The sequence below is a fragment of the Athene noctua genome, chromosome Z, assembly GCF_965140245.1.
Source record: "Athene noctua chromosome Z, bAthNoc1.hap1.1, whole genome shotgun sequence".
NCBI classification, from domain to species: Eukaryota; Metazoa; Chordata; class Aves; order Strigiformes; family Strigidae; genus Athene; species Athene noctua.
This window is the reverse complement of record NC_134077.1, coordinates 13,895,920-13,910,406: the sequence shown is the minus strand read 5'-3', so window position 1 is coordinate 13,910,406 and position 14,487 is coordinate 13,895,920. Positions and strand designations below refer to the sequence as shown.

The 14,487-nt window shown below is 36.1% G+C and overlaps 1 protein-coding gene across 1 annotated transcript in view; it reads right to left on the bottom strand.

The window, feature by feature from the left end:
- SPEF2 (sperm flagellar 2) overlaps positions 1 to 14,487 on the bottom strand; it is a 65,233-nt gene that overhangs the window by 42,502 nt on the left and 8,244 nt on the right. Inside the window, 6 exon segments of the mRNA XM_074932681.1 lie at positions 641 to 829; positions 6,475 to 6,691; positions 7,547 to 7,626; positions 8,659 to 8,796; positions 10,386 to 10,556; positions 12,256 to 12,508. Of these exon segments, the coding sequence (XP_074788782.1) occupies positions 641 to 829; positions 6,475 to 6,691; positions 7,547 to 7,626; positions 8,659 to 8,796; positions 10,386 to 10,556; positions 12,256 to 12,508 (1,048 nt within the window).

The window sequence follows — 14,487 nt, the reverse complement described above, 5'->3', positions numbered from 1 at the left end:
GTTCATGTGATGGTGTGTTCGTTTTGGCAGAAAGTGTACTGAAAGAGATGTAATCAAGAGCTATAGCTGCTGATTACACAGGACTCCAGCAGTGTTGGAGGATTTGGAGCTGCTAATTGCTTTTGGCAGAAGCAACGTAAGATTTCTACCATCACATTACAGCCTACTATGAGCATAGCACTTGGCAGTTTCCCACAGGATTAGAAATCCTTTTAATTTACTAATCAGCTCCAAGATCCAAGGTAGAAATTAGAACTCATGAGTGAAGCTCCTCCAGCGTTTGTCAAAAATGGATGTTAAAAAATTACATCTAAAGGAAATTAAAAACATGAGTCTTGAAACAAGTTCTTATGTCATTGTCTTTTGTCATTTTGCCTCTGTGCCTTTTAAACTCAGCATACAGAGATGAGTTTTCTTACAAAGTTAATATTAGTTTGAAAGAAAAGATCAAAATCACACTTTAAGTTGCTCAGCTTTATCCCTTATAGAATATATTAACCCCTAAAGAATATATTCATCATTAAATCACACTGCCTCTAGAAAAGTCCTGAATTCTAACAGTTGACAATACAAATTTCATTTATAACAGGAAAGTACTGTAACAGTCCTGCAGCAGTTCAAGGAGCAGATAATCTTTTACCGCTTCTCTATCAAGAGCTTCCTGGAATTCTTTCAGTCGTCTTTCTTCATACTGTTTTTCCCTGAAAATTCTGTTTTGTTTTAACACCTCTTTTTCATGTCGAACATGCATGAGTTGAACTCCAATCCTCCGCTCCTGTTGAGATTGTCTCATTAGCCTGTAAATAAGTTGCTCCTCCTGGTAAGCCTCCTAAAAGATAACAAATAATAGTATTAAGCACAGCTTATAAACTATCTCATAGACATCTCATCAGTCTCATATGAGAAATATCAGTGGAGTCATATACCAGCATTTACCTGCTCATTTGATATATAAATCTGGATACATACCTATTTATGAGTACTATTTCTGCAAACAATGTAAGAACGTAGAACTATGGAAGTGAATTCTAAATATGTCTTAACTGAGATTCAGTAAAAACATTTGTTCAGATTACTCAGTTTTAACTTGGATATTTCCTGTGTGCAAAGCAACTGGTGCACATTTCAAACAATTGATTTCTGTATGTAAAGATATACCTTTTCCTCAAAACATTAACTTATCCCTGCTCCTCACCAGTCCCCATCCTCAGCCATACTCTGCTGGATCCTTCATCCAGTCTATTCTCCTACGGGTTTGAATTTTTTCCCTCTTTCTTCAGATTTGGGTAATTACTTTCTCCGTTCTCCTCCATTCAGGAGACTGGGAATATAAAGAAGCATTCAGAACAGAGGAAGATACAAGATTTCCAGGTAACAATTTCAGTGGTTTAACTGGGACATGAATAGAACCCCATGTTTGGTACTGTAAGAAAACAATTCTGAATCAGTGCCTGAAGCAAATTGATGTGCACAGACATTTTAAGGGTTGTAGACTGTTAATTTTCAAAATACTTGTGAAAACATAATAGTATCTTCTCACTACTACACTTCTCTAGACTGTTCTTGGTATCTAAAGCTTTGCCTCACTTCTTTCACAGTCCAGAAATACTTCTGAGTTCTATGCAAAAGCTTGCTTTTCAAGCCCCACTGCCAAATATCATTTCTACAGCAGAATTTTGAAAGGAAATTTCTGATTCCCTGGACATTTGTTTCAGATGCTGCAAAACTGCTATGAAATATATTAAAATTTAAGGACCTAAATTGGGAACTGATCTGGAGATTTCAAATTAATTTTCCTAACAGTGGAACAGGTAAGGCAGTTAGTAGTAGTACCAAAAAATCAAACTAAATTAAAATATTGCTTCTACTTTCTTTTAATCTGGTTTATTTTTCATCAGCTGCCTGTGACAGAGAGGGCAGAACACATTACATAAATTCACCTACAAATGAAAAAATCAAACTTTATTACATATTATCATATTATTTATGAAACAACTCCACAAAGATGTCTAGATACGTGCTACACAGTGCAATCAGGACATCTGTAATAGATTTCTAATGCAAAATTTGGCTATTTTAATTGCACTAATAAGAACAACAACTTTCTAATTAATTTATATCTTTAATGTTGATGTTAGGGAGAAGCCATTATTTTTCAAACAAAATTCTCTTCATATTTTTAAGTGTCTTTGCTTTACATGGGAATAAAGTACATTCCAGTTAAATACTGGTGACCTGAAAATACTAAACATATAAAAATCCCTCAACATTTTGCTTATTTCAGCCAAAATGTGAGCTTTGCACTCCCCTTTCCTAGCACTGAATCTCATGGCACTGCATGGTAGCTCTAATGGCAAAGATGTGGTCATCTCAGGTTTTAATCCCAGAGTACTTCACCTGCACAAAATATTGTCTCTCTACAAAGCTTACCACAAAATGAGGATCTAATTTTGAATGTGTTTTATTTGTACTCTATTTGTAGTGTACTGTTTGTACTATTTTTCTGTGCACAGAATTATCATCATGCATATAATTGAAATGGAAAACTATACAATAGTAACAACTTCATGTGCACTTTATATTTTTGTATTCAGGCTATGCGTCATTTGATACAGTATAGGTGATAAAATTTTCCAGTAGCACTGTCTACCGAAGAGTTAATCTGCCCATTTGTCTCTTATATTCATGAAGTCAAGGCAATAAAAGGAGACATGATGCTCTTTGCTGCTTCAGTTCTATTCACTGCTACTTTGGACCTAGTATTTCATTAGCATTTGAAAGCAGAGTAGAGGACGCACAGGCTTTGTTTCCTATTAAAACAAAATATCCTTCACCGTTTTCTTTACTTGCAACTGTTTATCCTCAACCATGGATTAGTACAGCAATAAGTACTTCACCAGAGGAAAAGGGATGTTTAAGTCCTAATTAGCAGGGGATTGAAGGAGCCACCCTTAGAGAGTGGTCATTTGTCATACTCAAACCATCAACTGTACAGTGCAAATAGTTGGACCAGTGAGAAATCAAAGCACCTCAGAGTATAAGTGAATGAGTTCTTTATAAAGGAGTGGGAAAATGCTCCTTTAGAACACTTCAGAGCAGCCAAAAGAGACCTCTTCTTTGTTAACTGAAGGGTAGAGAACTTTGATATTCTAAGTGATCAAATATTTGACATGCTGATTTGGCCTAAAAAGCGCCATCAGAAAATTTTTGAGGAACAGGAATATATAAAAAGGCAATTAACTTAAAGCTACACAATGGTTAATTTAGGATTCAGAACACCAAAGTGAAGCATTGGTAGCTATCTTTCATACAAACAGGAATAGACAAAGTACTAAAGCTGAAAAGTTCTGAAACTTCTGGACATATCAGGAGATAAAATGGTAACACTATTTTTTGACCTAACATTTTACATCAGCTTCTGCATAGAGAGTACTGTGCAGTGTCTGAAGAAATCATAAATATCATAAAAGGGACATAAAATCATAGAATGGTTTAGGTTGGAAGGGACCTTAAAGATCACCTAGTTCCACCCCCCCTGCCATGGGCAGGGACACCTTCCACTAGCCCAGGTTGCCCAAAGCCCCGTCCAGCCTGGCCTGGAACACTGCCAGGGAGGGGGCAGCCACAGCTGCTCTGGGAAACCTGTGCCAGTGTCTCACCACACTCACAGGAAAGGATTTCTTCCTAATATCTAATATAAATCTACCCTCTTTCAGTTTAAAGCCATTCCCCCTCACCCTATCCCTACACGCCCTGATAAAGAGTCCCTCCCCATCTTTCCTGTAGCCCCTTTAAGTACTGGAAGGGCACTATAGGGTCTCCCCAGAGCCTTCTCTTCTCCAGGCTGAACAACCCCAACTCTCAGCCTGTCCTCACAGGGGAGGTGCTCCACCCCCCTGACCATCTTCGTGGCCTCCTCTGGACCTGCTCCATAGTAATCATTTGAAAAATTCCTACCGAGAAAGCATAATGCACACTTTTTTTCCATTTACCTACTTGAGACAACAGTGGCATCCAGTGGCCAAATATTAATGTATTTACGCTTCATGTTGCTCATACATAATTACAATATCACGTTTTTCTATTTTTTCAGTTCCTTTTTTAATTTACATACAAATGAAACAATTCTGTCCTGTTGTGTAGTCATAAAATTTATCACGAAAACTTACAACTTAGCATACATAAATCTATTTGGTTGACAAGGAATGTAACAATCCATTTCCCCTCCTGTTTTCATCTTCCCAATTTATTGCTAATGGTAACTTCTTCATGATAATTTTTTAAATTCAGAGAGATAAAACCAGAACAGAGTATTTAATAATGAGTGCTTAGAACAAATACTTTGTTGAAATGGTGGAGATCAAAGATACAACTGGGATGAAGCCATGTTACTGTGAAGTACTTTCCACTCCTGCCTCTGAAAATCTGACTGGCATCACCCCTGTGCTCCATGTAGAGGAGTGTCATGTCATTGTAAAGTATTTTTTCTCCCAGGCTCCAACTTGTAGTGTGCCAAAACTCAAAAATTTAAACAAGATTCATTTAATAGAGATTTATACTTATGGACATGAAACACACTAAAGCACTCTCGAGGGATGAAATTCATTTGACTCTAATCCCATGTCCTGTGCTCAAGTTTTATGCAGTACAGGTAAAAATCTAACTCTAATGTTTACAAGAAAGCTGCAATTTCAGTCTGCAAATCCTTTCTAGTTCAATGTCTAATGGAGGAAGAAAGTAATTTTCAAGTCCTTTGTATATTTTTTTTTAAAGAAAATAATCTCACTTTGCTTCAAGCTTCTCTTAAATCACGCAACACCTGATTTTTGACATCTCACAGAATTCCAGCCAAACACCTCTTCGTCTGTTAATTTAGAACCAAATTACTACTAAGATTCTCTAAACTGGTCAGAATATTGTTGTAGTCAACTGCTCACTTGTCTTTCCTAATTCCTGCAGTTTGTGATTTTGATTGTTTCTATATCCACACTGATTTTTCTTCTTGATAAGTTAGGAATACTGTTGTTACTTTTGCCTTGCTTTGGAGCCTCACTGGAGCCAGTCTGATTGACAGCACATTGCAATAACTCCTCCATCTCAAACTGACAAAAGTTGTACTACAACCACAGATGGACCAGCTGTCTGACGTCTTGACAGCACTGGCTGGCTTTGCTGTCTTAGAACTACTGTATCCACCAAATGCCCCAGTGATTGTTGCTGGACACATGGCAATCAGCTGATAGCCACGGTTATCAGAACCACTAGTTCAGGATGTTGGGATTGTGCTGGAGCTGCAACAGCTAATAGCAGATAAAGACCAAGTTTTGGGACTACAGTGATTTCAGACAATTGGGTTGTAAACTTCTTCATGGCCTATGCATATCGACAAGAACATGATATAGAACATCTTTGAATGAGAACTCAGAGACAGCATACATGGATAGACAGACTCTTTATCTAAACCACTACAGGTGTTTTTCATAGAATACAGGTCTGGGATAGATCTTAAGAAGTCATCTAACACCTAGACGCCTACCCCAACAATTTCTTAACAACTCCAAAAACATTTCCAGATGTCATAAGCCAATAAATAAATACACATGTAATTTCATACTTTCCCTTTCAGAGATGCCACACATCTGAAGTGCTATTATTTTATGCAAAAGCAGTGGAGACAGACTCAGCTATACTGGATTCAACACATATGAACTAAGCTAAGGATTCACAGTGTAACACTAAGATAAAAGATAACTAGAAATCATAGAAACCCAGTGAGTTTCTATTTTGATACAATCATTACAAAAGAGAAGATCCCGGAAGTCAGTAATCTAAGAGCTGCTTTTTGAATAAGGAGTGTCTGAGGAGGAATCTGAAAAGCCTTATGCTTTATGGGACAGGATTCAAATGCAACATCCACTTTCAGACACAACATAGACATCCTCCAGAGACACATTAAAAATCAAAGCTTTGATCTGCAAAGTGTTTTGATTCTTCATATCACCCAACACAACCACTTCAGAATTCATTCAATCCAGATCAAAAAATTTACATGACAGATTTGTAAATAGAGGTTTTCTACCAAGGAATGCCATAGTTGTTGCTTTTTAATAAGTACGTTCTTTAGAACCAATATACATTTTGATAATTTAAAGCTCAACTTTGGGGGGGTGGGAGCAATAGAAGGCAGGTCTTCAATGAAATTTTAATAATCTTAGCTCTGCTGCCTTCATTTATCCTTTACAATGTATAAGAATGAAGTATGACGTAAAGGTGGTAAGAAAGAATGGACAACCTTCTATAGTTTCCAAGGAAAGACAACAGTTGGTATAAAAGTTTTTTCCTGAGGTAAGTGTATTTATCTCCCTTTATTCCCTCCAGATTTTATTCAACCCTCCAAAAACACTGTTCTTTTACATTTGTAAGCAAATTCTTAAATTGTGCATGAGTTATACACTTCAGCATACATTTTCTCACCTCCTCAGTTTCATGTGCTATTAACTGTTCCATTAGCATTTTTCGTCGTCTCTTTTCTCGTTGTTCTCTAGCAAACGTATCTTCCTCTAAACGTTTTTGAATTTTCCTTATATATTCATCATCTGAATAAATATTTAACAGCTCATTTGCAGTCTGTGCTGTAGTTTCTAGAGTTGTTTCTTGCAACTTCTGTGTTTGCAGTGATTGCTGTATATCACTGATTGAAAAGATTAAAAAGAAAAATATCACTGACTTTATAGGAATTATGGTTCTTAGAGGTGTTTTCATAGAGATACGTATATAGTTATGTGCAAGTCTGACAAACGCACAGTAGCACTCTTTGTGGGCACTGTGGCTACTTCTTCATGTGTCTGTGCCCCACAATGACCACTAAGTCCAGAGGAGGGCTCCAGCACTGACTTGAACCAACAATTAGTTCATTTGATATTATGAAGCCATGTTCTGCAGAAACAGGAAATTAGGATAGCTCACAAAATATCAAAGAATGATGAGTTACTCTTGAATATATCCATACATTCTGAGTGCAGTTTTGAAGAGCTATTAATGACAGGTTATTTACACGCAGCAGTATGCATGAGTGCCATCTCTTCTGAGTATGGTATACGTATCACTAAAGATGACAGAATGACTATTACTGAAAATAATTCACAAATCAACATACAGATAAGTCTAAGTAGAAAGGCTATTTCTCTATATTTTCTTTGAAATGTGTTACCATTTATGTACATCCACAACCATTCTCGTCTCTCTGCAAGTCTAACTGACCTTACACACTCAGTGACTGAAATGAACAGAGATGCACTTTGTGTCCTTTCTTGCTGCATATATGGCAAAAAGGAGAGCAGGAAGCTTGAGCCAAAGGTGAGGTAAAAATACTGTAATGGTGCTGGAGTTGGAATATTTTGAGTGCTAGTGGGACAGTTGCTCAAAGGACAGTCACAGCTTAAACTAGACAAGCTACTACATATTGCTCAAGCAGCTGTCTACATAGATAACAGGCATCTGAGGTAGGAACCTGACTAATCTTAACAATCCAAAATCCAAATATTACCTGCCAGTGACATGGCTGTGTACTGCAGAGGCATTTCCTGCCACAGACTTCTCAAACTTTTTAATCTCCTTGTATGTGTCCTGAAGAAATAAGACAAAATATAATGTTTCTTTTCTCTTCACAAAGGATCATAAGGAAGGTTCAAGAGACTAAGTATTAGGGCAATATTTTTGTCGTATTAGTACAACAGAAATATTTACACTGAAATTATTTTAAGCATCAGATAGATCAAGAAAACAGGCAAGACTATTTCCTTCTTTTATATTTCATTTCCTTTCCCCTCCCCTCTTCTTAGATTGCTATGTCCACCAATCAGAAAATCCTAAGATTTTGCAGCTATTAATTCTGCAGGATAATTCTTATTTTACATAGGACTCTAGTTGTTTACATACTTCCCACCATTCAGGGATCTGAAACAAGATATTCTGGGCTATGATCCACTTCAGATTTAGTAGCTTGAATTTATCCCTAATAGTTACTCAAGCAATTCTGTTCCTACATTCTATATTTAAATATATCTGTCATGGTTGCATAGTTATAGAAACTGGTAATATCTGCACTCCTTATGACAATACAATCCATGAACTGTAAAATTACAATCCAAGTACACTTCAGCACTAGATAATATTGAAATCTTTTTTATTGCTGCATTGATATCATCTCTTGATTGGATCCAAGTCTATTGTCAATTTTTGCTGTTACTAATAGAGCAGACAGCTTTATAGTGTGTTACAGAAGAGTTCATAAATTACGGTGCAAAACTTCATCATGCACAAATATGAAAGAAACATTAATGCTTTTATTTCACATATTCTACTCAGTAGACCAGAAGCTAAAATACTGTCAGCAATTAAATTAGTACCTACCTATGGTATTTATTCAATAAGAACCTTCTCTTACATCAATCCAAATTTTTATTAAGTAACAAATGAAGAATCATAATCAAATTAATATTTAGTCTAATTTTCAATGGTTGAGTCTGTATCATTTCAACAGTTGTGTCAGCAGCTTTTGGATGGTGCAAATACAGTATTTCTAAGTGTACATGCTTCCAGAAATAATGTTTTGCAAGTCCATATAATTAACATTAAAAGAATATAGAACATAGTTACCTCTGCTTCTCTTTTTTTCTTTAATTTTTTGGCTTCAGTAGCTTTTATGGTGTGGCTTGGTGGTGGCTTTGGAATCTGTATAATGGCTGCTTGAATCCTGGCCATTATTTCATTTTGTCTCCTGCCTCCTATGCGATGCTAAATATACAACAACTTGTGTTCAGACACTTGAGCTGAAACAAGATACAGCCCTAATATGCTACCTATATATTGGTGAAGTAAATGTAATTATGCCATAAAGAAAAGTTTTCCAGGAAGAAAGTAGAAGAGCTTATCAGGCTCCGAGCTTGAACAAACTACTTCTCTTTCTTTCTTTCTTTTTTCTTATTCAAGTGGATCACTGAAATGCCATGAAAGCAAAAAAATTTGTTCTCTTTCGTCCACAGTTAAACCTTGTCTTAAGAATATTCTCAGTCACTGTACTTGTAAATCACAATTTTAAAAGATGTAGATGTTGTAAAATACATTTTAAATTAAATCATTTTTTCATTCTGAGTAATTTGACAGCTTAGCAATATACCAGTATATGTTCTCAATATTTGAGGATGAAGATATATTTTTTAACTACAATTATCAGAAAATGGTACATCTATAAATGCTATGTCTACATTAACAAATAGTGTGGAGCAATAGAAGCACATCTGTAAAGAAAAACAGTTTGTGCTCAGTGCCTAATAGGCATGTAAGGACTCGTATTAAATTCTAGCTCTAGTATGGTACCTGTTTCAGGTCAGAATTCAGCATGGAAACTGAGAATACCATCTTCCTGGTACAGAAACTGAGAATACCATTAGGTAATATTACCACTGAACAATTAGTCTCAGATGATCAAGAAGCAACAAACATTTAAATTATACAAGTTAAAAGTGCACTACAGATGCATGCAGTTAAAGGTGGAATTGAGTGGAGAAAAAATTTTTTTACAAAAAGTCAAAGATGTTAAAAAAATTAATATGTAATATATCAAATAAGTATATTTTTTAAAAAATATATTTTTAATATTTTGGATATTGCTTGTATTTTCTAGATACACACAGGGACTTTTTTTTTAATTCTTGCTCATGCAGTGGCAATAGAACAGCTAAATAACCACAGCAAGACTCTCTCCCTTTAATTCGCTATATAAAATGCTTCTCAAACTAGTCAACTTCACTTTCACTGGTTCAACACCCCTTGAATAGCTGGCAAGTTCCTCTATATAAACTACAGGCTGTATTTTGGATGACTGTTTTCATACCTTAAGAATTTAGTTTACCTTTTTTACTTTACCAGAACAGCTACACAGAGCTAGAAGATGCTCTGAGGTCATACCCACTATAGGTCCCCTTCCCTGTGTCTTTTTCCTGCTTTTGAACAATGCTTCATCTTTTCTTCACAAATGAAGTATGCCACAAACCTCTTTTACAAGGACACCTTAAACACATATAGTTGTGAAATTTAAACTTCATCTTCAATCTGTAACTATTTTCCATGAACAACAACCCACAAAAACTCTCAATTTAACATTAAATGATTTTTAAATATTGATGCTAAGGATCTTATAACAGTATATTGACTTTCTATCTACATATTAATGATTGCCATACATACCCCTTTTCTTTGTTTTTTTATAAACATGACTGTGTGGCACAGAATTAACAAGCATTCACACTGGCTTTAACTAACTCATTGTGTGCATGACCTTAAGAAAAAACTTCTTCAGAAGTCTATAAAAAGTAAGGAGTCACCTTTTCAATGTCTTGGGTTCTTTGTTCCTCTTGGAGCTTCTGAACTTTCTGTTGTTCTGCAATATGTATACGAGCTATTTTATCTTCTATTGCCTTAGATTTTATTTCAAATTGCTCTGAAATCTGCTGCAGTTGCAAATCAGTCTGACGTGGCGTTAAAGTTTTCAGACGCTAAAATTAAACATTAAGCAATGAAGAGTCAGAAACAGTAAGGAACTGTATTATATTTTTGCAATAGCTACTTCAAACTGTGTTTTCCTGTGTTAATGTACACAGAACATCTAAACATGGTTGAATATTTTTCAGACGAACAAGTCTAGCTCCATTGAAAATAACATGAAGATTTGAACTTGAACAATGCCAAAATTAGTTTGGAGAAAAGGAGGCTGAGGGGCAACCTCATTGCTCCCTACAGCTTCCTGAGGGGAAGTGGAGAAGGAGGTGCTGAGCTCTTCTCCCTGGTATCCAGTGACAGGACACATGGGAATGGTTCAAAGCTGTGCTAGGGGAGTTTTAGACTGGACATCAGGAAGCATTTCTTTACTGAGAGGGTGGTCACACACTGGAACAGGCTTCCCAAAGAGGTGGTCGACGCCCAAAGCCTGTCAGTGCTTAACGGGCATTTGGACAATGCCCTTAGTAACATGCTTTAACTTTTGGTCACCCTGAATTGGTCAGGCAGTTGGACTAGATGATCACTGTCGGTCCCTTCCTACTGGAACTACATTCCATTCTATTCAATACAGAAAATTCAACTTAAACATAAGGAAAAAGAATTATTGAAAGGGTAATAAACAATTTGTTCAGACAGGCTGCGTAATCTACAACTTTGGAGATATTCAAGACCCAACTGAACAAGATCCATGAGCAACCTGCTCTAGCTGACTTTTCGTAGGGCAGGGAGGGTGGATTAAGTGACCTCCAGAGGCCCCTTCCAACCTCAACCTACAACTGAAATGCCATTCTGAACCTATCTATTGATAGGAGCTACTCTCAGTTGCTTTATCTTCTTTAAGTTATCCCACTATAGGTGAAGGGATGTTTCAACTGTTTGCCACTTTCCTTGCACTTTTTGGTAAACTTTCTGCTTGTAGACTGTTTTCCAGGAAGTATGCCAGGAAAAAAAAATGAAATTTCACCTAGTTAAATTTGATTAATGATATATAGCTTCTTAAAAATTGCTCATCCTGGTAACAAATTATGGTCTGCACATGCTGAACATTACTGTTGGAAGACAAGAAGAATATCCTTAACAGAATCTACTACATCAATACGGACTTCCTCTTAAATACTCTCTTTCCCCTTTGTTTTTCCCTCTTTATATTACTCAGCATATGGTTATTGCAGGCTGGAGTGTAGTATAAATAAATGGAGAGACCTGCAACAGAAGGAACCAAACCACTGTGGCACGAAGCTCACCACAGTTATAAATAGGTTTCCTGGAGGGGAAATTAGTCTAAGTTGATACCTAGACCACAATAAAGTCTGCAATCTGTACTGATCAAAGGACTAAAATGGCAGCTGCTGAACAACTACTAGCCTTTGTTGCTATACATATCTTAAGTCTGGAGAAAGCTTAAAACAGAGCAGGTAACACAGAATGAGCCAAAATAAAGGAACACAAAACACATATGATCAATATCCTCATGAGTCACAGATAAACCATATAATCCCACTGCCTATGTATAAGACATAGCAAAGGACTGCTTCTTTTGCATATAAGTATTGTGTTTTGAACAGGAGATTTAAAAAGTGGGGAGGAGAAGCATGCAACATACTTGAGAAGTACATGTAAATATCTTTTATCCTATATGTAAATGTAAATACCTTTTATGCTATATATTTATATAAAATAGCCATAGTTAGTTACCTCTCGATACAAAACACTTTCAACAGACTTAAACTTTGCAGTTGCTGCAGGTCTCATTGCTTCCATGGCTACTCCAGTGAGTTTTGCCTTCCTCTTTTTTTCTAAAGCAATATACAACTCATATAAAAGCTTTGTTGCAGCTCCATGCTGTCCTGTCATGATGTCTTGGGCCACATTCTCATTAAATTGTACACCAAGGAGGTGAAATGTGGGCTCCAGGCGAGAAAAATTGTTAAGTTTTGCATTTGCAACCCTACATAATTAAAAACAAGAACAACAAAACAACAATCAGAACATAAACTTCCTTGCAATTCCAACTTGCTGCAATAAGCATGGTCATGACATTTATCTCATATCCAGACAGGAAAGGTAAAAAGCCACAGATTACTTCCTTAAAGTAATGTGATACACACTTTGGCAGTACTACAGTACATGTAACTGCATTGGTCTACTAGGCACAACTTTTGGAAAAGATAGAGAACACACTGGGTTATATAAATCTTGATACATGCACACACAAAGTGCACCTGACAGCAAAAGTTCACGCCCCATTGCAGCTAACTGTATACCATTCACAAAAAAAGTACAGAGTTAGAATGAAATTTCTGATTAACTGTATCAATCCACTTGAGCTCTAAACAGCCAAAATATATGAAATTTTAAAAGCCTATATAATCTATTAACACAACATTTCATCATATTTCTTCTCCATTAAGAAGAAATGGACAGATGGGTTGAAGTAGTGTTGAAAACAAAGACTATGGTCTCAACGAGCAATTTACATTCAAAACTGAAATAGTGGATTGCAAAGTAATGTTTCTCTTGATATGTAGATTCTTCTGTGGAAGCGCTCAAGATCAATAGATATACAGGCCAAAACCCAATAATAATAAATTATTACTGTATCACAATTAACGCATCAAATTTAATCCAACAAATCCGTAACTTCAATCTGAGTCAAAACATCATGCTTTTCATACTGCTCTATCACTTGGGTTCACAGTAGTTCCTTCACATAAACCAACAAGCTTCTGAGGTCAGAAAAGCTACAGCATAATTCTACAAAAATGTTCAACTTTAACATAATACCTTCTGGTAACACAGTATTCACCTTATTCCTAAACGAAATAATCAAGGAGCTCATTATTCTCACTGTAATAGTCCATGCCTTGTTTCTTACACAATTATACATAACTGCAGCTTACAAGTACGGAATATTTTTCTGTCATTGAGTCAAGGTTAAGGTGAGCCCTATTGTCAGAAATCACCTCACATGCACTGGGAATCTGTGGCGATATCATCTCTTAATTTTTTGTTCTGTAATCAGTCCAGATGGAACTTCTTAACCTTGCCTCATAATACAAAAATGTTGTAAATCTTATTTCAAGATCATTGTAAGAGTTCAGGTAAAACTGCACTACCTTAATTTTTAAATATGGACAGCAAAACTGGAGAAAGTTTTCCCATAGTATTTGTTTTTAAAAAGCAGCATCACTTCCTCAATTATTATTCCCTTGCTTGTATGTCCAAGAACTGTGAAACATAAGCAGCTAATATAGGTAAGTGGACCTTGACTAGTTAGTCACAATGACCCAACATTTTTTTCTGTCAGTGCCTTCTAGATTACAGTTGCGTATCCTAAAAAATGAATCTACATTTCTTCCATCACCACCCCAACATCTATGATCTTGCCTTGGACTGTGTTAAAACAAAATAAAGTGATGCCAGCTTACCAACTGATTGATGAATAATAATGCTTTTCCTTAATAGCACACTCTAAATTTTAAGAGTATTACTTTATAGATGTTAAGTAAGATTAGGCAGGTACACATTCTTGCAGGATTCCAGGACAGTAAAATTACTATTACACAGTAATAATTCATTTAATATGCAGAAAATGAATCTTGGAATTGTGAAAATCTTGCCTCAATTCTCAGTAGTTCTCAAAAGATCAATGTCAGTAATAATTAGGAAAGAAAATAAGAAGAGAGATGAAAGCATCTATTTATCTTTAAAAATTAATGAAATACCGTGGTAAAGAACATCACATACAGTTTTCCTCCCTCTCCCTGTATGCCAGATTCTTACAGACCTTAGGAATTATCAGGGTCTTTCTCTGGGCCTGGTCCAATATATCCATGTCTTTCTGCTGTGGTAAGGCATTAGCTGTCTTTTTCTATCTGCTAAGCCACAGAAATGCGGTGTTCAGATTACAGCTAACACCTGCAGGAA